Source organism: Achroia grisella, unplaced genomic scaffold (assembly GCF_030625045.1).
Source record: "Achroia grisella isolate CSIRO2021 unplaced genomic scaffold, CSIRO_AGI_Agris_v1 utg841, whole genome shotgun sequence".
In the NCBI taxonomy this organism is placed as follows: domain Eukaryota; kingdom Metazoa; phylum Arthropoda; class Insecta; order Lepidoptera; family Pyralidae; genus Achroia; species Achroia grisella.
The window spans coordinates 860,216-885,823 of record NW_026713039.1 but is presented as its reverse complement, the minus strand read 5'-3'; the positions used below and the strand labels follow the sequence as shown (position 1 = coordinate 885,823).

Genomic DNA, 25,608 nt, shown 5'->3' with positions numbered 1-25,608 from the left:
AACTTATATTAATTGTTTTTTTAATCTACCGCTCATTCGGAAAGCTGTCATCATTCATCACAAGAAGAACGAACATTTAACTTGCGAGTTGCTCTTTTAAATAATTTAGATGTTACTTTACATTTTTAGTAATAATAATAATAATCTCAGAACAATTCACACAGCGCCATCTAGACCCAAGTTAAGCTAGCTAAAGCTTGTGTTATAGGTACTAGACAACTGATACATATACATAGATATTTTTTTTTGTAAATACACACATATTATACATAGAAAACACCCAGACCGATACAAACAATCATACTCATGAATACAAATGTTTGTGCCGTGCGAGGAATCGAACCCGAGACCACAGAGGTCGTCAAGATTTTTAACAATATTAGTTAGTATTCATTTTTAATAGTTTATAGAAGTAATAAAATTACTAAAATAGTATTTCGTTTCAAAATTATCGATATTGTTGTGTGTATAACAATACATGGTTAGAACTATTCAGGGCATCCCAAGACAAGAACTGGGACATATCCCAGGAAACCAGGACGGGTGGTTACTAAACCTTATTAAAAAAATCGTACTCACAACATGCGTACACTTTACGCAGTCGGTTGATGAATAACAAATTAGCTAATAGCAATAAGATCCGCGTGTAACGGTCCGACCGTCCGTGCGCAGGTGGGGACGTGTGACCCACATAACCACATAGCGCTGCCCTAACCGGATAGTGAGTTCGATTCTTCTATTACTCACTTTACTACACATTTAAGTTTACATCTAAAAAATAATATGAACGGCCTCGGTAGTCTAGCGGTTATGCACACCGGTTAACTTCCGATGGTCGCGGGTTCGATTCCTCGCACGGCACAGGCATCTGTATTCATAAGTATGAATGTTTGTATCGATCTGGTCATTTTCTATATGTATTTACAAAAAAACTAAGTATTTATATCAGTTGTCTTGTACCCATAACACAAGTTCTGCTTACCGTGGGGCTAGATGCGCTGGAAAATTATGTCCAGGATTGTTTATTTATTTATATACTAGCTACCCACCCCGGCTTCACACGGGTGTGCATGTATTATACATATAAACCTCTAGAATCACTCTATCTATTAAAAAAAAACCGCTTAAGACGACAGACAGGGACGGACAGACAGCGACAGCAACTTTGTTTTATACTATGTAATGATTTATTTACTGTTTATAAATAAATATAATAATATAAACGGATTTCATATACCTACTAATTCTATTATTATTATCTTTTATCCTTTTAATATTATAAACTCCATTTACCATCAGACGGGCCGTATGTTTACAAAGTATAAAGTAAAGTCGCTGTCGCTGTCTGCCCCTATGTATGCTTAAATATTTAAAACTACGCAACGGATTTTGAAGCGGTTTTTTTTAATAGATAGAGTAATTCAAGAGGAAGGTTTATATGTATAATACATGTGTGTTACAGTATAGAACATAGCAGGAAATTCAAAGATTTGTCACGCATCCGTGCGAACCCGGGACCTGTCACTAGTACATAGTAAACGTAATATATAATTTACAAAGACACCTAAATCTAACTCCCAAATCAAAATATCATCAGCTTGCCGATTTTATTTGTCTATATTAAGCCGTTTAGTTTAACGAACTCATAAAAAACCGTTAGTTAAACATAAAATAACAAATAAATGCTTTTAAAAAATAAACCCGCATAAACTCGATGGAATGTCAGCCATTTTGTTTTTCTTATAGCTAAACGTCAATATTTTTTTCTCTTCTTCTGGCTCTGGATAAACAATATATTGATATCGATTTTTGAATTCTTAATTCAAAATATGGCAATAATTTTATTTTTTACTTAAGTTGAACTTGGACGTATGATATTCCTAATTCAAATTGCATTACTTAGTAGTGTTGTCAATGTCCATATGGGAATTGAAACAAAAAATATTGCTTTTGCAATAGCATATGCTGGTGGTTACTCTATTCCAAAATTGAATTTAAAAATGAATCTGTATTATTGTAAACATGTACAACATTGATTTGAAAAGAATACAAGCTGAGTTTCTTGTCAGTTCTTCTCATGTCGAAATCATTCCGAACTGACGGTAGATGTGACATATCACAAGAGTCTATAATAGACCTACATGAATAAAATAGAATTTATGAATTCTATGCTATCTCCTGCAATGGATAGAAAAATATGAGTTTGCAGTTTCTTGTACAAATGGTTTTGTTCACTTAAGCGATTATTCGCACTTAGCACATTTGCTTACCAATGCTTAGCACATTTGCTTAAAAACCAATCTTTTATTAAGAATAAAAGAATTGATTATATATATTATATATTTTATCATTAAAATGGAGATCCCGCGCTCCATCCAGATTCTATTGAACCCAAAAACTTACAAACCTATTTTCTCTCATATCAACATTTCAAGATATATTACTTGTGAAGACATTTTTTTAAAATAATATAATAAGAAAACACTACTGAAGACAATGGCTGTATAGGCTGAGTCCTTTTGCCTTTCCCTGAGGAGAAGGAAAAAACCAAACCAAATAAAAAAAAAATAAAAGAAAGTTTTTTAATTTATTTGGGATGCATGGGACCACATGCCAACTAGCCAAATAATTGTCAAATTATGTTAGATATAGAAAAAAGCAACAATTAAAGAAGTTAACGGTTGCCGTTATGTAGATTATTAATTCGCCAGTAGGGCAAGTACCAATAAACCAATTGAATGGTGGAAGCGAGGATGCTTTATGAATATTAACTCACGATAAGAAACCGTTGGGGTCATTGCACCCATAATACCAGAAGAATGTAGGTGAGGTGTGTTTTGGTCAAAAACAAGTTAAAGCTGTCGTGTAGGACTTGAATAGATTTTTTTATACTATATAAGTGACAAAAGCATACGGCCCGGCTGATGGTAAACGGTTACCGTGGTTTATGGACGTCTGAAACACCAGTGTCCCGTGCGTTGCTGACCCTAAATAAATCTTAATACACCCTTCTTGAGAAGAAGAATAGAGTATACACAGAAAAATTGTATTTCGTTACCAACTTAAGATGAGCTAATTCTTACCAAATGCTTTATAGTCACTAGTAGCGTTGCCTGACGTCCCGTGATTCCCGGGACGTCCCGTATTTTAGGGTTAGTGGAAAATGTCCCGGCGGGACTGACTCTGTCCCGTATTCGAATCGTGCTGCGTTTTTTATTATTAAATCGATCGTTCTAATTACAATTATAATTGTATTGTTTTTTATAAATATGTTAAAACCCATAAAAATATGTTTAAACGGAATTGTTCCTCAGAAAAATATTTAAAAAAATAATGTCACTATACAATATTGTTTTTTTTCTCGTCCCGGGTAAACAACTAAATTCCCGTATTTTTTTGCCTATTTAAGCATTTGCCCGTTATAGGCTGAAAAAAATATGGCAACACAATTTGCAACCGACATCTTAGCACCAATTATTTGAATTACACAAATACATTTAAAATTAAACTAATCTTCATTCAAATAAACTCAATACAAGCACTTTTGAATAGTCATATTTTTTATTCTACCACTCATTCGGAACGCAGACTCATCACAAGAGGAATGAGCAAGAAACTTGTGTGTTGCTCTTTTGAATAGATATTTTTTTTATATAAATAATTACACAATAACAGGTAAGAGGCATTCGATAAACAACATAGAAACCGCTACGTGCTCATTCGTAGTGCAATCAGATAATATTGTCAGCGCTATGAATTTTAAGTTTTTTTCTACAAAAACATTATTATCGTTTACAAACTCTTCAATTTTATAATAAGCTGTTTACAAAGGATGTGTTTTATACATTTGAATCTTTTTTCAGGCAGATTCAGAACGGATTCTGAAAGTTTGTTGTAAAACCTTACGCAATTGCAATAGAATAGAATAGAATAGAATCATTCTTCATTCCTTAAAATAAACTTAATTTAAGCACTTTTGAATAGTCATAACAATTTGTTTTTTATCTACCACTCGTTCGGAAAGCTGTCTCATCACAAGAAGAACGAGCCAGAAACTTAGATAGATAGATAGATAGATATATCGTTTATTTGTTTGTTACTAGTCACACACATAACATGTTCATAAGAATATAAAAATACATAATACAACATAAGATTTATAAACTTGTGTGTTGCTCTTTTAAATAATCCTTGTAAGTTTACATTTACAAGTCGAAACGTGTGAATACAAACTACCAACCAGCACTAATTTTTTGGGTCAAATATAAATATGCAATAAGATTAAATCAGTCGTAGTGATAACAGCAGACCAGTCCCTACAAGCAGCACTCGTTCACGAGTATTACGTTCACGTTCACCATAAAACGAATTACTAACTTTACTCGTATACCTACATACCAACATTGTTGCAAATATACGATAGTCATTTGCGCGCGAAAACGCATCAACTTACTCTGTAGTATTTTGTAATTATTTAACTGTGGCGATTTCACTTTTTAAAACGTTAGCCGAAGTAATGCGGGCATACAGCTATAGTTATACAGCTATACTTTTTTTATGTAAAGGAAGTGGATAAAATGAGGATATGTTGTAAGAATGCACGCCATATATAATAATGTGTTGTTGGAACATATTATTGGGCAAAGTAACATGTTTATTCTGCCATTAGGTGGTTATAACGTGCTGACTGCGGTCGTTAGTGCCGTGACCACGGGATCAACTTCAATATATTAATATCGAATAATAAGTATATAAATAATATATTAATTCATACGTATGTTAGTCTATAGTGTATTTATAATATGGGCCTAGTAGCTTGAAATTTTTTTTTTGACGGCTTCGGAAGTCTTGCGGTTTAACACACCACTTTACTTCCGATGGTCGATTCCTCGCACGGTATAAATATTTGTATTAATGAGTATGGTAGTATTTTCTATGTATGTATTTACAAAATAAGTTATAAAGTATTTCTATCAGTTGTCTAGTACCCATAACACAAGCTCTGCTTAGCTAGGACTAGATGGTGCTGTGTGAATTGTTGAGGGAAATTATTATAATTATTATACTTTTTAAACAGTCATACTCGTGAACGGGTGCTGCTTGTGGGAACTGGTCTGACTGGTTACGAACACAGATTAGACTATTTGCTTTTGCAATAGCATATGCTGGTGGTCACTCTATTCTCCCAAGTTTGAATTTTAAAATGAATCTGTATTATTGTAAACATGTACAACATTTATTTGAAAATAATACGAGCTGAGTTTTCTGTCAGTTCTTCTCATCTAGAAATCATTCCGAAATGACGGTAGATTTGACATATCATAAGAGTCTGTAATAGACCTACATGAATAAAGATATTTTAAATTTAATTTCACATATTCATTTATACAATTATTTTGTTCTAAATCACGCGCCAAAATAACCATTCTATTTTTGAAAATAAATGGAACACCGTGACTTTCATAAACAAAATTTTCTAGAATGCTTTTTTCTTTTTAATTGTTCGTGGCGTAAGCAAGGGCCCCACAACACACTTTTTCGTTAACTGTACATAATTAATAAACAGTGATGGCAGATAGTCGAATGTACTCGTAATCTCGGTTAAAATAACTATAGCTACTTAATTACAGTGGTCCGGTAGGTTTGTCTGTGGGATTCTACTAAAACGCAATTGTTAAGTGGAAGCCTAACACAAGCAACATACTCGTTAATAATATAATATTTGTTAAAAATCGATGTTGTGCGGTCTTTAAATTATATATTAACGGCGAGATAAATTACTAAAATTATGATATTACATATTCAGTTTTGAACTTATATTTTTATCGTAACATTTTGACATTTATATTTATTTTTCCATACAAAATCAATGTCAATGCCAGTACCTAACTGACGATCTGCAACAATATTGTCCAATATTTTTTTTGTTATTTTATCATCATCATCATCATCATCGCAGCCCGGTTATTTTATATATTAGTCTAAATATTTTTTAATATATATAACTTTTTTTGGCACTAATTATACTTTAAGTTGGTTATGTTCGGGTTTGTTTTCCTATTATTTTTTTATTTATTACTCTTATTATATCTTAAAAAAAAACTAAATACTATCTCCATTTGTCTTACTAGTCTTTACTCTTAAGGGTTATTATTTTTTGCTTAGTTAAAATTATTACTATAATGTAAGATTGCTAGATGCTAAGATTATTAAATTTTAAAATTGTTGGTTGTTATCCTATAAATTAATAAAAAAAAAGGAAACCTAAAATATAATGTCATACAACTTATAAATATAAACATGGTTTGTAAACACAGTTGTAACCAATAGATGGCGGGGAATCGGAATTGTTAGTAATATAAACTCATGACCCATTGCTAGCAATGTACCATGTCAGGTTGACCTTCACGCGGTTCCCCCTGGAAACCATCGTGACAAATTCCTGGTGAGCTTGTCACGATGGGCTAACTGACCTGACCTCATTTTCATTTTATCATCCCCCACTGGTACCCCGCCAGCGTAAACCGTTAGCGCAGGCGGGTACACCATTCCATTATCATCCACTAAAAAAAATACCAATAGATGGCTCTGCTTCTCTGTGCTAGTTATATACTTATAGGTATATATAGTATATTAACGACCTCGGTGGTCTAGCGGTCTAGCACACCGCTTTACGACCGATGGTCGCGGGTTCGATTCCTCGCACGGCACAAACATTTGTAATCATGAGTATGATTGTTTGTATCGGTCTAGTATATATATCTATATGTATATACAAGTTATCTAGTACCCATAACACAAGCTTTAGCTAGCTTAACGTGGGTCTAGATGGCGCTGTGTGAATTGTCCTGAGATTATTATTATTAATATAATATATACAATTCTATATAGTCTATGGTTGATGACACCAGTGTCGTAACTGTTCAATATGCAGATCACAGATTCGTTTCACTTTTACGAACGTTACATAATCCCTGATCTTTATTTCACGCTGTTGATACAAAGCGAAAGTATTTGTAGACTTGTAAAAAAAAACTTTGCAGTTTCTATTTGTCTGTGATTTGATTACTTTATGACGGACACAAATACTTCGAGTGTGACGCGAGGTGTACCAGCGACATCTCTGTACTGTCTTCATTATTGATTATATACGAAGAGTAACCTGACATTGAGGGTGACGTAGCTGGAGACGAGTCATAACACGAGTTTCAAGGCGTTAGTGTCCCGATCCCCACTAACATGCTGACCACCTTCATGAAGGAGGACTACTGGCAGAAGGGTGTGGTGTATCGGGGCTACCATGACAGATTGCGGTCGTCAGTGCCGTGACCACCAGATCCGGATCTACCTAAGGGCTTTTTGGGTTGCAGCCCAGGGCCCCGAGGATACAAAGGACCCCCAATCCCCACTGAAACGATATTTAGAATATAAAAAAATATCTAGAATGTTATAAAACCTATTATAAGGTTGGCAACCCTGAGACCAATTAACTCATGCAAGTGCGCATGTATCGAAAGGAACTGGGAATTTCTGTTGTTTATGGTCTGTGTATTTTTTTAATTGAGTAATATAATCAGGTAGGCCCCTAAGTAGATTTAGCCCAAGGTCTACAAATTCACGATCCGCCCCTGGTGCCCACACAGACAAGATCAATATATTAGTTTTAAAATATTATTTAATATATGTATATGTTAGTCTATAGGTATTTATAATATGGGCCTAGTTGCCTGAAATAAATAAGCAGCTGCAGTAAGTTCTCTACTTTACAAAGCAGTTAGTAGCTAAAATATAGTACTACGGACGATAGGGTTAGTAGCGAAAATATAGCACTACTAGCTGCACTCCAAAGGCAGTTAGTAGCTAAAATATAGTACTACTAGACAGTTAGTAGCTAAAATATAGTACTACTAGCTGCACCCCAAAGGCAGTTAGTAGCTAAAATATAGTACTACTAGCTGCACCCGAGTTTTAACTCTCGTTAAATTTCAATATAGCCTGTGTGTAATTCTGATGTATAAGCTATATTACTGTAGTTTCATCAAAATCCTTTCAGTATTTTGCGTGAAAGAATAGAAATAGAAATTAGAAAATCATTTATTCAAACAAACGTACATTGAGCACTTTTGAATAGTCATAACATTTTTTTAATCTACCGCTCGTTTGGAAATATCACATCAACATCACAAGAAGAACGAGCGAGAAACTTGCGTGTTGCTCTTTTAAATAATTTTATTATTACTTTATATTTTTAAGTCTAAGTGTGTGAACAACAAACATCATACACTTTTCCGTTTATAATATTATTACGATGGCTGGCTCATCCGTCATACTGAACGAGTGCTGATACTGGTCTGCCGTTATCACTACGACTGATTTAATCTTATTGTGTTTTTATATTTGAGCCTAAATAAATTTGTGCTGGTTGGTAGTTTGTATTCACACGTTTCGACTTGTAAATTACAAGGATATTCTTCTTGTGATAACAGCTTTCCGAATTAGATTTAAAAAATGTTGACTATTCAAAAGTGCTTAAATTAAGTTTATGAGAATAAATTATTTTCTATTCTATTCTATTACGGGTTTTAAGAATATTATAAACCTGAAAGTTAGGACGCCTGAATCCTTCAATATTTGTTATTTTTCACGCAAAAACTACTAAACACAGATTGAGTAATTTTAATCCTAATTCTTATTGTACACGTCGCAGAATAAAACTAAATAAACTTTTGTTTTCGGACTACTCTAATGCTATTGTCTAAACCAAAGGAAGGACTTGGAGCGGCTAAGTTCATATATTTTTGCACATTTCAATTTTTTATTAATACGAATGAGCTAAAGATAAGTTCTTCTTTTTGGTGAGTCGAGTTTGAACTTCGACTCCGTGGAAAGCAGCCGAGGGCCAACTCCCTAAAGACGGATACAACTTTTATAATTTATTTATTTATTTAAATTTATTTATTCAGATAACAGAGATCCAATTTGTTAGTAACAATTGTACTTAGCCTACGTTAGTATATCTAAAATTACAATAATGTCAATAATGTCTTGCACATTTTGTTTTAATTATTATACTGTTTGGGATTTGAAAATTAAGTTTTTCAGTTATGTGTAATTCTAAAACAAACTACAAACTTGTTTAAAGAAAATCTGACTAGTGTGAAACTTTGTTATTAGTTGTCTAGTCCTATGGACTATTCACCTAGTTTAATTAGTTATTGTAGAAATTTTTCATAGTAGCACAATTTGTATGGAGAGGGATAAGGGACATATAATAAAAAAAGTTAATAAATGCTATAAAATATATACCACTAGGGGTTCGAACCTCGGTCTAAATAAACAATAATATTTTTGTCTATGGTCGACTCGTAGTAACTACTTCTCCTTAACACACGGAATGCGCATGCGTCCAACTGACCGAGGGACCGGTTTCCCGCCATTTGGGTCACTAGTCCCTGCCCTTGTACGGCTCGAGACTTTATATCCCTTCAAGATATAACTTTTTATTTTTTATTTAATTATATGTAAATATTATATACATATAATATATTTATGTAAACTTAAGATTAATTATATGTATATACACGTTTTTTACATATTAATTTTTTGTTGAAAATAACTAAAAATCAGGGTGTTATGGATATGAAATTTTGGATACGGATAGGTTTCGGATATAGTAATGATTATGATACCGTATACGGATGCGGATATGAGATTATTTCGGATTATCCGTTACTTTCGGATAATTTCGGTTACGGATATAATTTTTTTAAGGAATTTCAAAAGTAAAATACAAATAGCTAATAAAATGGTTACATAACGTGTCTCAATTAGGCTCCGTCCCTATCCGATATTATCTGAAACTTTTATTTCGGATTCGGTTACGGTTACGGATATTTTTTATATCGGATATCCGATAGTTCCGGTTATGATTACGGAGCTCCCTAACGTCCCTGCTAAAAATCACTGAAGAATTGTAATTAAAGATAAGGTATTTTATTTATTTATTTATTTAGAAGTTCACTAACTGTTATACCCGTTTTCACTAACCAACTGTGCGTTTCGTGAAATAATTATTAATAATATTTGCTTAGAAATAACGAAATTATTGTTACATTAAGAGTTAGGGAGTGAAATATCGAGTTCCAAAAATATAAGGGACCCCTAAGGACTTAAGAGTCACTTAAAGGTTGGTGAAAACGAATTTGATACTAGCGGACCACCCCTCCAATCGATCCCCGTCCAATTCAAACGGGGATCGATATTACGACTGTCTGAGCCGAGGTTCGATATATATTTTATAGCATTTATTAACTTTTTGTGTGGGAGAGAAATATCGAGCTCCTAAAATATAAGTGTGCCTTTGAAATGTGGTGTTGGAGAAGTATGGAAAGAATTAGCTGGAAAGATAAAATAAGGAATGAAGAAGTGCTTGAGAGGATTAAAGAAAAGAGACAGATCATAGATATTATTGAGAATAGGCGGGGAAAAATGTTGGGGCACTTGATACGACACGACGAACTAATTAACAACATTATAGAAGGAAAAATAGATGGAAAGAGAGGAAGGGGAAGACCGAGACACAGCTATATCAAGCAAGTTAAAGAAAAGTTGGAGTCGTGTCGTATCAACAGCTAAAGGGACTGATAGAAGATCGTGGAAGGTGGCGGGAGCTCCACCGACAAGAGCACAGCTCTTAAATTATGAATGAATGAAAATATAAGGGAAGGACTAAGGAATTAGGAGTCACTTAAAGGTTAGTGTTAATACTCATAGTATTAACATCGCGTATACTGCCATAATGCTCTCATCGTCCTACTGCGGCTGCGCGCCGTCCGTATATTTTGACTCTGTGGCCCTTTTTTTTTTCGGACTACTCTAATGCTGTTGGCCGTAGCTGGCCTTTACAGCGTCACCGGACGTTATGAGGCGAGTGCAGATGGCACTCCAAACCTGCGGAAGGACTTATGGAGCGGCTGAAGGCCAACTCCTGCCCGACGGATACGACTTTAGTCTGAGGGCACCACTAGGGGTTCGAACCTCGGCTCAGGCCATCGTAATTTTGATCCCCGTTTGAATTGGACGGGGGATCGATCGGAGGGGGCTCTGTGGCGCGTTGCGTTTGGCGCGGGAAAACAATCTACAATTTAACTCTTGTGATGACATTCTATTCAAAAGTGCTATTAAGTTTATTTGAATAAATAATTTTCTGATCACTAATTTTTGTATACTGTTCTTCATTACTATATATAGCTGTAAATTACTACTATTAGAATAAACTACTTATATACAACCAAAATTGTCATATAAATAAAGCCCCTAATCATATCGCTAACAGTTAGTGAAAACGAATTTCATACTAGCGGACCACACCTACCACACCAACCTGTCGAGGTTTTCTCGAGAGACTACAGCATGGGGGTTTTCAAGAAGGGTCCGGCAATTCAAACGGGGATCGATCAGATTATGCTTGTTTGCCACCAAAGTGGTATAAAAAAAAAAAAAACCTCCGAACGATTCCCGTCCAATTCAAACGGGGATCGACATTCCGACTGTCTGAGCCGAGGTTCGAACCCCTAGTGGTATATATAATATATATATATAGCATTTATTAACTTTTTTTATTATTAGACCTGCATATGTCCCTTACCCCCAAACAAAGTGTGCTACTATGAAAAATTTCTACAATAACTAATTAAACTAAATGAATAGTCCATAGGACTAGGCAACTAATAACAAAGTTTCACACTAGTCAGATTTTCTTTAAACAAGTTTGTAGTTTGTTTTAGAATTACACATAACTGAAAAACTTAATTTTCAAATCCCAAACAGTATAATAATTAAAACAAAATGTGCAAGACATTATTGACATTATTGTAATTTTAGATATACTAACGTAGGCTAAGTACAATTGTTACTAACAAATTGGATCTCTGTTATCTGAATAAATAAATTTAAATAAATAAATAAATTATAAAAGTTGTATCCGTCTTTAGGGAGTTGGCCCTCGGCTGCTTTCCGCGGAGTCGAAGTTCCAACTCGACTCACCAAAAAGAAGAACCTATCTTTAGCTCATTCGTATTAATAAAAAATTTAAATGTGCAATATATTGAGTAAAGTCGTATCCGTCAGGCGGGAGTTGTCCTTCAGCCGCTCCATAAGTCCTTCCTTTGGTTTGGAGTGCCATCTGCACTCGCCCCCTATCGTCCGGTGAAGCTGTAAAGGCCAGCTGCGGCCAACAGCATTAGAGTAGTCCGAAAAAAAACAATATGTTCGAATTACTGGTTCACCTACTATTAAGAAAAGTAAATGATAGTTGCAAATAATACTTGTAAATCAATTTAAGATTATTACAAAATAATTAATACTACAAAGTAATAGTTACATCTACGAGTATACTAATATTATAAAGCTGAAGAGTTTGTTTGTTTGAACGCGCTAATCTCAGGAACTACTGGTTCGAATTGAAAAATTATTTTTCTGTTGGATAGTCCATTTGTCGAGGAAGGCTTTAAGCTATATAACATTACGCTACGACCAATAGGAGCCGAGCTGCAATGAAAAATATTGCAAAAGGTGGAAACGCAGACGAATTTGCGCTGGTCAGCTAGTATATCTATACATATAAATAAAATTGGAGTGTCTGTTTGTAATATTGAAATAACTGTTTTTACTACATGCATATGAATATAAATACGGTATATACACCAAAATATTTTTTTACAATTTTTGTCTGTGTGTCTGTTTGTTCCGGCTAATCTCTGAAATGGCTGGACTAATTTTGACGGGACTTTTATTGGCAGGTAGCTGATGTAATAAGGAATAACTTAGGGCTACTTTAACTTTAGAAATATGTTGTACGGTATATTACAAATAGACACTCCAATTTTATTTATATGTATAGATATCCTACCCATCAGCTCCATCTCCTTAACTTCCTTAAAACCATCTTGAAACCTTTCCTGGCGTAAACATCTTCATACAACCGCCAGCGTATACCGTTAGCGCAGTCAGATGTATTCCATTATCATCCATAAGGAATCTAAATATATATAACTCAAAGGTGACTGACATAGTGATCAGTCAAAGCACAGCCCAAACCACTGGACGGATCGGGCTGAAATTTGACATGCAGGTAGATGTTATGACGTAGGCATCCGCTAAGAAAGGATTTTGATTAATTCTACCCCCAAGAGAATAAAATAGGGGGTAAAATTTTCTATGAAACTTTGTCAATTTTAAACCGATGTCAATTTTAAAGCTACTATGACGTAGGCATCCCCTAAGAAAGGATTTTGATAAATTCCACCCTTAAGGGGATAAATTAACGCGAGCGAAGCCGCGGGCAAAAGCTAGTACATTATAAACTTCAAAATTCAATTATTCAGTTAGGACATTTTAGCCACTAATGCAACACACAAATATTACTTTACACTTACGAGCTTGCGGCTCACCTGATGGTAAGTAATTACTAAGCACCCGCAACACAAGGGGAATTGCAAGTGTGTCGCCGGCCTTTTAAGAAGGAATAAGCTGTTTTCTTGAAGGTTTCAATATCGTATCGGTTCGGAAATACCATTGCTGGAAGGTGATTCCACAATGTGGTTTTGCGTGGCAAAAAGTTTATTGTATAACGAGTCTTAGGTTTTCTGCATTAATCAATGTTGTAATATTCAATATTATTAGATATTATAATATAATAAATAAGAAGTACCCACTTTTATAATAAAAAGTAAATTAAAAAAAAAACTAAAGCTAAGTTAACGCATCCAAATAAATACTTACACGTCCAATGAAAGCCAAAACAGCTGTTGAGTACAAAATAAGTAGGATACAAGTGTAAAACCAACACTGTATCATACACGATAAAACTTTCACATTTCTACATGCACCACACAATATCAATTATGCACGCGCTCAAAATAAAACACACTTTAAAAATATATTTAATTTACCATAGACAATGAACAAAAATTATAAATGAAAATATGTATTCCAAATACGAAATTTAAAAATAATAGGGTTAATTTCCGGCTATTCACAATTCGAACATGCGCGCGTAGCGCTAAGCGTAGAAGACTGGCGTTATAAAATGAATTCAACCTATGGTATGTGTGCGATAGAGATAGATTATACGACTTTGGTGATACAGAACGGGACGGATATAGGGTGTCATGTAGCGGTAATTTTTTCTCCTTTCGCGCGTCATCGTCAACTTTCTAAACGCCTAGAGGTGATTTTGGTATTTTCTTATTTTGATGCGAACTCAGTATAATCCAAAATAGTCTAATGATACACTATATAATAACACCTTTTTTCTGTTAATATAATCAACCAGTACTTTCTGAAAGTTTTCTCTCTATGGTTTTTTTATTGTAATTATATATTCTTATAATAAAAAAAAATTGTCAACATTTCAAGTTGTAATAAAACATATTATTAGTGAAAAAGATCGATAACAGCTCATTCTCAGGTAATAATAACCAACACTTAAAAGTAAACCCAAATGAATTTATTAGTATTCTATGACGTCATCACAAACACAATCCATTTGATAAATTCGAGCATTAACGACGTGGCTCGTTGGTCTAGGGGTATGATTCTCGCTTCGGGTGCGAGAGGTCCCGGGTTCAAATCCCGGACGAGCCCATAAGTTATCTCAATTTTTGAATACCATAGGTGGTGATAATTATTTATTTTAACAGTGATACTATTAAAACTAGCAATTATTTAACAATTTAATGCCACTTTTATTAAAGTTTTTCTTTACCCAGTGCATCCTTAGTTCATAGTTTCTTTAAGAGATGGCGCTCTCATGAATAATTCAATATAAACCTTACATTGCTAATTTTGTTGTTGATATTTGATTTGATGTTATAGTTTTAAAATCTCAACAATAGACTAACTCGAAATTTTGGAAATAAAAATCATATGAGATGGAGTTGCCAACTACTAAAAAATATTTAACCTGTATGAGGTTAAATATTTTGTACTTTTACTAATCGAAATATATAATATTGAGACTATATATCATTATAATAACATTGATAATCAATAAATTATGGCAATGACTGCAAACAATGCCACCACTGTGGGAGCAAGCCAACTCGCTACTTTATAAATATGTCAACTGTATCAATACGATAAGTCATAAGTAATATATTCCTTGTAGTTAGTTAAGACACACGCAATGCTCTGCATAGTTTTGTGTATTTATTTTTTATTAACTCATTCCATACATACCCTAATAACCTCACGCTCTTATCTGGTGTTTATAAAATGTATTTCGATTTGAGTTACTTCTTTAAATATTATTTATGCAGGTTAGTTTCTTATTGTATTTTTTATATCTATCGTTGAATCATTCTTCAGTTAACTATTTGATATTAGAAAGAAAACAACAAGTATTTCTTTGTCATAATGAAATTTATATCTGCGTAAACTACAGCAAATGGATAGATGACATAGTAATAAAATACTTTACGTAAGAAACCCATTGTTTTTTTTATCAACAGTGAATAACTAATACAAAGCAATCAATAACAAAATCTCAAAAATATTAGTGAAATTAATAATAAGTTTATCATTCGAAAGTTCAAAGATTAATTTAGCGACAGGTGTAAATATTTTTTAGAGTTGGTAACCCTCCAACTGTAAATAAAAAATATAACAACAGTAACAAGTCGTCCCAAACAAAGTTTGATATTTTTATATGAGTATTTCTAGTTATTTACACGTTTAATCAATGTTATAGTATATTTTATATGAAATAAAACTTAAGTGTTATAGTTACATTTAAAAATAATTGTTGATAGAATAAGTGTTTCTTGTGTTACCTATTTAATAAACGTAATGTCGCTATCAAGTGATTCTTCGCAAAGTACTTCCGCTGTTTCTACATTAAGCGACGTTAGTGCTCTATTCCAGTCTCCTAAGAAGTATGAAGAGTTGAATATAATAGGAACAGGTAATTTATTTATCTAAACAACATGTGCCGGCTGAATAACCTCTTTTACTTAACTTTTCTTTGTTGATAAAAGTTTGGCAAAAGCACTACCTTTGTACAGACGAAACTTTGTCTATGGTTTTCTTTTAATTAATTTTAATTTTATTAAAATAATAATAGTAATTCGGTTTAAATTCCTAAATATTATTGAACTTAGATGCGTTAACCGCGAGAGCGTAGTTTATTTTGTTACGCAAGTAACTATATATTTATAATTTTTTTCTTGGAAATTTGTGTATTCCTACAAAACTCAAAATTATTAGGTTAATTAACAATTGTTTAAAAGAACAATAGGCAAGTTTCTAGTACATTCTTCAGTGAGATTGCGTTGAGGGATAAAGGCAACAAAACATCTGTTTTAACATATTCATGTAAAGTTTCCTTTTTGTAAATATTTTCTTTGTACAATAAAGAGTTATATTATTATTTTTCTTTTCTTTTCTTTTATCTGGTTTAAAAGAAAGTAATTCTCACCCATACTGGACTTTGCTGAGTGTGGGAGAGGTAGTGCTATTTGAAGATAATATTATTGAGGAAGTCAGGGATTTTCTAGTTATGCCACAGGTATGCAGTATTGTAGCTTTTTTCTTCTCAGATTTCTTCAATTCACATGTTTCGAGTTGAAAAATTTAAACTTACAATGATTGACTCTTCTCAATCTTCTTGTGATGACACAGTCTTCCTAATGAGTGGTAGATTAAAAAAAATGTTATGACTATTCAAAAGTGCTTAAATTATATTTATTAAAATAAAGGATTTTCTATTCTATTTTACTGTTATTTTTGCTATTTATGGACCTACACCCTATTCTATTTTATTCTATTTTACTAGTAGTTTTGCTATTTATGGACCTAAGTCAAGTACATAACTATATTATTATTATAGTTATTATTTTTGTGCTAACTCTGCACATTAAATGAATGGTAGAATAAATACATTACTTGGATAGTAAAGTAAAGACTTTCTATTATGTTTCTGAATAATGATTATTTCTTTAAGGGGGTGTGTGCAAGGGATGTCCTTTAGGGTTTAGGTCTATGACCTACTTTGTTGAGAACCTGGGAGCTTCAAATGATAGAGACGACAGTTAGAATAGAAGTCTTTTTTACCAAGGAGATGTTTCTTCATTATACAAAGTTACACATGTCACATATCGCATGCTGCTGGTGCTATTAGCAACAGCTTTTTTTAAATTTTCTAATTATTAACTGGGTCTTAACCTGAATAATTTTATGGCAAATAAAGGTATTTGACATTGCTGTTACTCCAGTCAGCTTGTGACCGTGACTAGTGCGACCTTGTCGAAACATTCAGAGAGGTTAATCAGAGAGACCTTAATCTATACATATAAATAAAATTGGAGTGTCTGTTTGTAATATTGAAATAACCATTTTTTACTACATACATATGAATATAAATACGGTACATACAACAAAATATAATTTTTTATAATTTTTCTCTGTCTGTCTGTTCCGGCTAATCTCTGAAATGGCTGAACCTATTATACATAGAACATACACCAAAATATATATAACTTTTGTCTGTCTGTCTGTTTGTTCCTGGTAATCTCTGAAATCCTAGACCGATTTTGACGGGACTTTTATTGGCAGGTAACTGATGTAAAGAGTAACTCATGTAATTCACTCAATATCATGTATGTTATGTGTCTGTAATTGTGAATAAAGAATATATCTATCTATCTAACTTAGGCTACTTATATTTTAGAAAAAAGAAAATAAAACAAATTAACTTTTTTTTATTAAATTTCATGCGGACAAAGATCTAGTTTGCCATAAAACTAATTGTCTTAAGACCTGGTTATTAATGTAATGTATAATAAACATGAAAGTTCAAAAGTAACTTTTTCTAATTGTTTTGTGTTCTATAATTCAGGTGCATATGGCACAGTATATAAGGCAAGGGACCTCCACAATGGAGGGCAGGTGGTGGCGATGAAGAAGGTGAAGGTCCCAATCACTGAGGACGGGATACCACTGTCCACGCTGCGTGAGATAGCCCTACTACGGCAGTTGGAGGCTTATAGACATCCCAATATTGTGAGGTGAGTAGCTACTTGTTTTTTATGTATTTTACATTTTTTTTATGTATTTTACATTTTTTTTATGTATTTATTTATTTCAGGCTAATTATATTATTATTTATATATTCCTAGCTATCCCGGCAAACATTGTTCTGCCATATAAGTTAATAATGCTATAAAAAAATAAGGGTTGATGATAGAAGGGTGAAAATTTTAGGTTGTATATATTTTTTAATGACACATAATAAAAAAATATGAATAAAACATTTTGCCTAATTTGCAAAAATGTTATTTTGATGTATGTACCGTATTTATATTCATATGTATGTAGTAAAAAATGGTTATTTCAATATTACAAACAGACACTCCAATTTTATTTATATGTAAAAATACAGGTTATTTCAATGCATTATTTTAAAAAAATGTACACTTATTATAAGTATCACTTCATATCCTCAGGTTGCTGGACGTCTGCCACGGTGGACCATCAGTTGATCGGGACCAGCAGTTGGTTCTGTTCCTGGTCTTTGAACACGTCGAGCAAGATCTCGAGTCATTCCTCAAGCGAGCACCAAGTCCATTATCCGAGCATAGGATACAGGTTAATTTTGCCTGCGGCTTCGCTTGCGTTAATTTATCTCCTTAGGCGTGGAATTTATCAAAATTCTCTCTTAGGAGATGCCTACGTCATAGTAGTTTTATGCATGCAAAGTCTCAGCTCGATCGGTTTAAAATTGACAAAGTTTCATACAAACTTTCATCCTTTATTTTATCCCCTTGGGGGTAGAATTAATCACAATCCTTTCTTAGCGGATGCCTACGTCATAACATCTACCTGCATGCCAAATTTCAGCCCGATCTGTCCAGTGGTTTGGGCTGTGCGTTGATAGATCACCATGTCAGTCACCTTTGAGTTATATATATTTAGATTTACTAGCTGTACCCCCGACTTCATCCGCGTGGAATTTAACTTTATTTTTGTAAAATAAAAGTAGCCTAAGTTACTCCTTATTACATCGGCTACCTGCCAATAAAAGTCCCGATAAAATCGGTTCAGTCACTTCAGATATTATCCGGAACAAACAGACAGAAAAAAATTATAAAAAAAAAATATTTTGCTGTATATACCGTATTTATATTCATATGCATGTAGTAAAAAACGGTTACTTCAATATTACAAACAGATACTCCAATTTTATTTATATGTATAGATGTATATAAAATTTTTACTACTGTTACCTTCCAGAGCATGTCCAGAGATATCCTGTCAGGCATCGACTTCCTGCACTCGCATCGCATCGTACACAGAGACCTGAAGCCGCACAACTTGCTCGTCACATCTGCAGGCCGCGTGAAGCTGGCTGATTTCGGACTAGCCAAGACGTACGATTGTGAGATGAAACTCACGAGTGTTGTGAGTATAATTTTTGTGTGAATTAAATGACATTATATAATAAGTATATATATATATATATAAGTAAAATTTCGCAATTACGGAAATTAAAAAAAAAATTGTAACTTCCTTTTTACTGTCCTTCTCACTTTTTCACATTTATATTTCATATTTTCTAACAAACTTTCATCCCCTATTTATAAAATAGGGATGAAAGTTTGTTTGAAAATCCCTTGGGTGTAGAATTAATCAAAAAAGTGCAATATAATTATTAGATAGTCTAAAATAAAGTCGCTCTCGCTGTCTGTCCGTCCCCACTCCCCATGTATGCTTAAATCTTTAAAACTACGCAACGGATTCTGAACCGGTTTAATATATAGATTGATTCTAGAGGAAGGTTTATATATATAGCTAGCTTTTGCCCGCGGCTTCGCTCGCGTTAATTTATCCCCTTAGGGGTGCAATCTATCAAAATCCATTCTTAGGGGATGCCTACGTCATAGTAGCTTTATACATGCAAAATCTCAGCCCGATCGGTTTAAAATTGACAAAGTTTCATACAAACTTTCATCCCCTATTTCATCCCCTTGGGTGTAGAATTAATCAAAACCCTTTCTTAGTGGATGCCTACGTCATAACATCTACCTGCATGCCAATTTCAACCCGATCCGTCCAGTGTTTTGGGCTGTGCGTTGATAGATCACTATGTCAGTCAGTCAGTCATCTTTGAGTTATGTATATTTGATATAATATACTACGTGTACCCGCGGTTTCACTCGCGTTAAATTTCAATAAAGAATATAGCCTATATATAAGCCTATTAAGTTTAATTATATGTACATTTTATTTGCTCTTTTTTTTCGTTTGTTGTTTATATTGTATTTTTTACATTGCACTGAATAAAATACTTTTCTTTCTTTCTTTCTATATGTTATTCTGATTCATAAGCTATATTACTGTAAAGCATTAGAGTAGTCCGAAAAAAAAACTACTTTTAGAGTTTATCACTAACATAGTAGTCGGAACTATGAAGATCATTATTAAAACTCAAAATTCAAATTAAAAAATCATTTATTCATGTAGGACATTTTAGCCGCTTATGAACGTCAAATTTTTACATTCTCATTTTAATTTTTCCCTACCGTCCAGTTCGGTATATAGATCCAATTGAGAAGAACTGGCAAGAAACTCAATTAAAAAATAATGTATAGTAATCGTAGACCTCCCTCTCTCTCTCTCTCACACACACACACACACACACACACACACACACACACACACACACACACACACACACACACACACACACACACACACACACACACACACATACGCATAATGTTTTACATATATACATATCAAATACAGGCATAGGTTCTTTTTGTTTTGTGCATTCTTTCTTTTTGTTTATAAGTTAAATTTTCTTTGTTTTTGGTAAATTTAAATATTTTGTAAATTTTTTAGACAATACGTGATGGGTAACGACATTGCATGTATTTTTATTTTTTATTTTAGTTTTTGGAATTATATATACTAGGTGGAGGGCGTCGATATTTGCAACACAGTTTTATACTTCTGTGAATATCATCGTTTCTTTAGTAAATTAGTACACATGTTTTCTGTATTAAGTAAATAAATAAATAAAATAAAATAAAAAAAAAATAAAAATAAATTGAATTACTTTTTTTTTAAAGCCAGTTTATTTACAATGTATATTTATATAGGTGTCTATGTCTAACATTAAATGAAAATTCAGTGCATGAACAACTATTGCCATGCACGCTCGTTATTCAAGTAATTGTTTAGTGAGTAATAGGCTTTGCTCAGTAAATATGATTTAACAGATGTTTTGAATTTATTTATTTCAACATATCCTTTGGTATCTTATTGTAAATTTTTATACCTATTCCTATAAAAGACCTATTGACTTTTTCTAAACGATACTTGGGGACAGCAAGTTTGTCTTTAAATCTAGTATTAATATTATGAATATTGCTGTTTTTTGGAAATAAGTCAAGATTTTTATGAACATATAGGATATTTGAATATATAAATTGAGAAGCAACGGTGAGAATATTTGCCTCATTGAATTTCTCTCTTAATGAGTCACGACTCTTCATACAGTAGATCGCTCGAATGGCACGTTTTTGTAATATGAATATATTTTTAATATCTGCCGCTTTTCCCCATAGTAATATTCCATAAGAGAGTAAACTACGAAAATAACTAAAATAGAATAATCTAGCAGAATCAGTAATAATAATAATAATCTCAGGACAATTCACACAGCGCCATCTAGACCCAAGTTAAGCTAGCTAAAGCTTGTGTTATGGGTACTAGATAACTGATACAAATAGATATATATTTTTTTGTAAATACATACATATTATATATTATATATATATATAGAAAACACCCAGACCGATAAAAACAATTATACTCATGAATACAAATGTTTGTGCCGTGCGAGGAATCGAACCTGCGACCATCGGTCTTAAAGCGGTGTGCTTGACCGCTAGACCACCGAGGTCGTCAGTAGATTAGTCTATTTTATTTCATATTTCTTATGGAATATTAGTATCGTTAGCTTGTTTGTCAGTAACTAAAAAAAAATCGTGATGCAGGTGGTGACTCTATGGTACCGTCCGCCAGAAGTGCTGTTAGGTGCGGCGTACAATACAGCGGTGGATGTGTGGTCAGCTGGGCTAGTTCTAGCTCAACTTCGGACCAGAGCTCCTCTACTCCCAGGCGCATCTGATTCAGACCAGCTCCACTGCATCTTCAGGTATGTGGTATACTATCAGACCCGGCCACGCGTTGCTGTGTCTAAGGTTCTTAAATAAAATAATATTGCGACTATATATTGAGATGTATATTGTTCAAAATCTACCCTGTATCATCGTAAGCACAGATTATTATATTAGAGTCCGTTAGTTTTCTGTTCCCGCGCTTTCACTTCCCCTCTCTTACCTAGTACTGAACTGACCGTACAGCGGCCTTGACGCGCGCGCGCATTGTGTTGTGAATTAAAATAAATTAGAACTGTGTTAAACCTACTGTGAAACTGGAAGGCTAGCGAAGATATCTTCGAGACCCTGAAGCCCAAGATATCCGCAGAACCATACAGGTACGTGACAGACGCTTCCACATGTTTTTCCCTATATATATACATAGTACTTTCCCTAACATATATCATATTGGATTTCATATTGATTGTATGACATATTGGATGCACTGTTGTATTCAGCATATGCCTGTAAGGATAGTGTGTATATAAATAAACAAAATAAAATAAATGTACGATAAGAGTTGGCAGCAGAGTTCAAATTTCCCATAATATATACATTTCATGTATTTTATTACTGATTTTATTTACTACGTGTAAGAACCTAGGAAAAAGCGAAGTAATCGGTATAATGGCGTAATATATGCTTTGTAAATACCTTCTACATATATATATCGATAACATATAGATAACATTACTGATTTGTGAAAAGTCTAGTGTGCTAGATAAAAATCTTTTGAGAATAAATGTATGAGAAAAAATTACAGTCCTTCAGGGGCCCCTTAAGAATGGGGGCCCTGGGCACGGGCCTCGTGTGCCCTTATGGTAAAGACGGATATATTATATTTTGTTGTATTCAGACTGTTGGGCCGACCGTCCCGCGAGGAGTGGCCGTCCACTGCGGCCGTGATGAGGGACAGCTTCCCGGATTACCCGCCACGCAACCTCGCAAACCAGCTGCCGGGGACACCACCACTCGCACTAGACCTCATACAGGTAACCACATATTAATTTAATAACTAGCTGTCACGGCAAACGTTTTGCCTTAAAATAAAAAAAAAAATTAGTGGTGGACTACCCCTAACATTTTGGGGGATGAAAAATAGATGTTGGCCGATTCTCAGACCTACTCAATACGCTCACAAAATTTCATGAGAATCGGTCAAGCCGTTTCGGAGGAGTATGGGAACGAAAACTGTGACACGAGAATTTTATATATAAGATAATAATCTCAGGACAACTCACACAGCGCCATCTAGACCCAAGTTAAGCTAGCTAAAGCTTGTGTTATGGGTACTAGATAACTGATACAAATACATAGATATTTTTTTTCGTAAATACATATATATTATACATAGAAAACAATCAGACTGATACAAACAATCATAGTTATGAATACAAATGTTTGGTGCCGTGCGAGGAATCGAACCCGCGACCATCGGACGTAAAGCGGAGTGCTAGACCGCTAGACCAAATTCGTCCATATTTATTTATTTTTCAGGGTTACGAACACTGATTAGACTATTTGCTTTTGCAATAGCATATGCTGGTGGTCGGTGCCTGTGGCCGGGGCCAGGCAATAGAAAAGTAGGACGGCAGAAAAAAAGATGGGCGTATGACATAAAAAACATGGCAAGAATAGGCTGGATGCGAACTGCCGTGGATAGGGAGGAATGACAGAAGACGTAGTAGGACTTATACCCGAGTTTTACCCACATAATAAAAAAAATATTAATAAACCAAAAGTATAATGTTTGAAAAATATTATATAGATTTGTCTCAAACAAAAGCAAACAATTGTTACCTATACTATTATATAATTTCAAACTAATCATCATCATCACCTGCTTCTTCCTTATCCCATTTATTTGTGGTCGTCGTAATATGTTTTTCTCTTCCATTCATCCCTGTTCGCAGTCATCTCGTTATTTACTTCCTTTCTTACCATATCATCTTTCACACAGTCCATCCATCTCTTTTTCCTTCCTCTGCCCTTATAACCATCAACATTCATATGTAACACCTTTCTTAAAATATTATCCTCGTTCCTACGCATTACATGTCCATACAATGATAGATGATTACTCTTCAACCTCTCAGACACCGGCGGCAGATGACAATAATGTAATTTAAAACTAATGAATGAGACAAAACGGTCTATAACTCAGTGAGGGCAGAAATAATCAATATGAGATCGACGACAACGATAGCACATTAAGTTAATTAAGCGTACATTACGATATAAAGAGATAAAATTAAAACTCTCTTATTATATTGTTTATGTCTGTTATATCCTTTATCAGTAAAATAATTCATTCATATTTTGTACAATATGTAAATCTACCCACGCAATTGCAACATTTTAATTTTTACGAAGAAGGTAGTATCTAACGATATAGATGCTACTGGTAAATTATATGTTAATTATAATAAATAAATTTTATAACAATTAATTATTACTAATATTTCCCAGGGTATGCTGATCTTCGATCCTGCTAAACGGCTGACGGCTTTGGACTGCTTGGAGCACCCTTACTTCACCGAAGAGCTGATCGTTTAATTTAGACTTTATTGTAACACTTTTATGGATGATAATAGAATGGTGCACCAGCCTGCGCTAACGGTATACGCTGGCGGGGCACCAGTGGAGGATGATAGTAGGTGGATGGTAGATAAGTGGTGAGCTATTGAGATCTACTCATTTATATCTTCAACTACGGGTTCGCACTGGTATACATGTATCTAAATAATATCATGACGACATCATCGTGTCACCATCTGGGGAACAGGGCTTCGTATCCATCGATGGGAAGAGGACCTACCTGAATCTGTTCGACAGCTCCTCAGTTCCTGTCAGCATCAGGCCGACGCATGTGCAGAATCTACCACAATCCGGTTAATATTTATTTATAGTAAATAAAATCTAAATATATATAACTCAAAGGTGACTGACATAGTGATCTATCAACGCACAGACCAAACCACTGGACGGCACTGTTATGACGTAGGCATCCGCTAAGAAGGATTTTGATTAATTCTACCCCCAAGGGGATAAAATAGAGGATGAAAGTTTGTATGAAACTTTATCTCTCTATTCTATGAAGCGTTATTGGAATAAATTAAACATTTTTAAATTACAAAGGGGTGGAGTGGAGTATACACCCTCTCTATTGGTGCTCATATGTGTTGTGTGATGAGCGGTGCTTCTTATTGGTCGACTTTGCTATGACGTCATCGATGTCGACCAATGAGGAATGCGCCTGTGGTATCCACCGTTGTAGTGCTCACAGCATATTTGCTATTACAGTTTTAACATAACTATTAGCATATGAAAGAATCTATTTTTGGAATCTATTCAAAGAATTAGGTTAGTTTAGTTATTTTAA

General features: G+C 33.9%; 2 protein-coding genes and 1 non-coding gene across 3 annotated transcripts in view; 2 read left to right on the top strand and 1 right to left on the bottom strand.

Annotated features, from left to right (window-relative positions):
- LOC131852243 (uncharacterized) overlaps positions 1-13,970 on the bottom strand; it is a 53,140-nt gene extending 39,170 nt beyond the window's left edge. Inside the window, exon 1 of the mRNA XM_059202895.1 lies at positions 13,783-13,970. The gene's annotated coding sequence lies outside the window, so the exon portion shown is untranslated. The remainder of the gene's footprint in view (positions 1-13,782) is intronic.
- Positions 13,971-14,574: 604 nt separating this feature from the next.
- On the top strand, positions 14,575-14,646 carry Trnap-cgg (transfer RNA proline (anticodon CGG)). Its single transcript has one exon. It is a non-coding gene; the product is annotated as a tRNA-Pro (tRNA).
- A 1,016-nt stretch (positions 14,647-15,662) lies between these two features.
- LOC131852245 (cyclin-dependent kinase 6) lies at positions 15,663-24,933 on the top strand. The gene is made up of 7 exons (XM_059202896.1): positions 15,663-15,964; positions 17,897-18,065; positions 18,504-18,645; positions 19,291-19,458; positions 22,062-22,222; positions 23,083-23,218; positions 24,696-24,933. Exons 1-7 carry the CDS (start codon positions 15,850-15,852, stop codon positions 24,780-24,782), a joined length of 978 nt encoding a protein of 325 aa, XP_059058879.1. The 5' UTR covers positions 15,663-15,849; the 3' UTR covers positions 24,783-24,933.
- Positions 24,934-25,608: the final 675 nt, after the last annotated feature.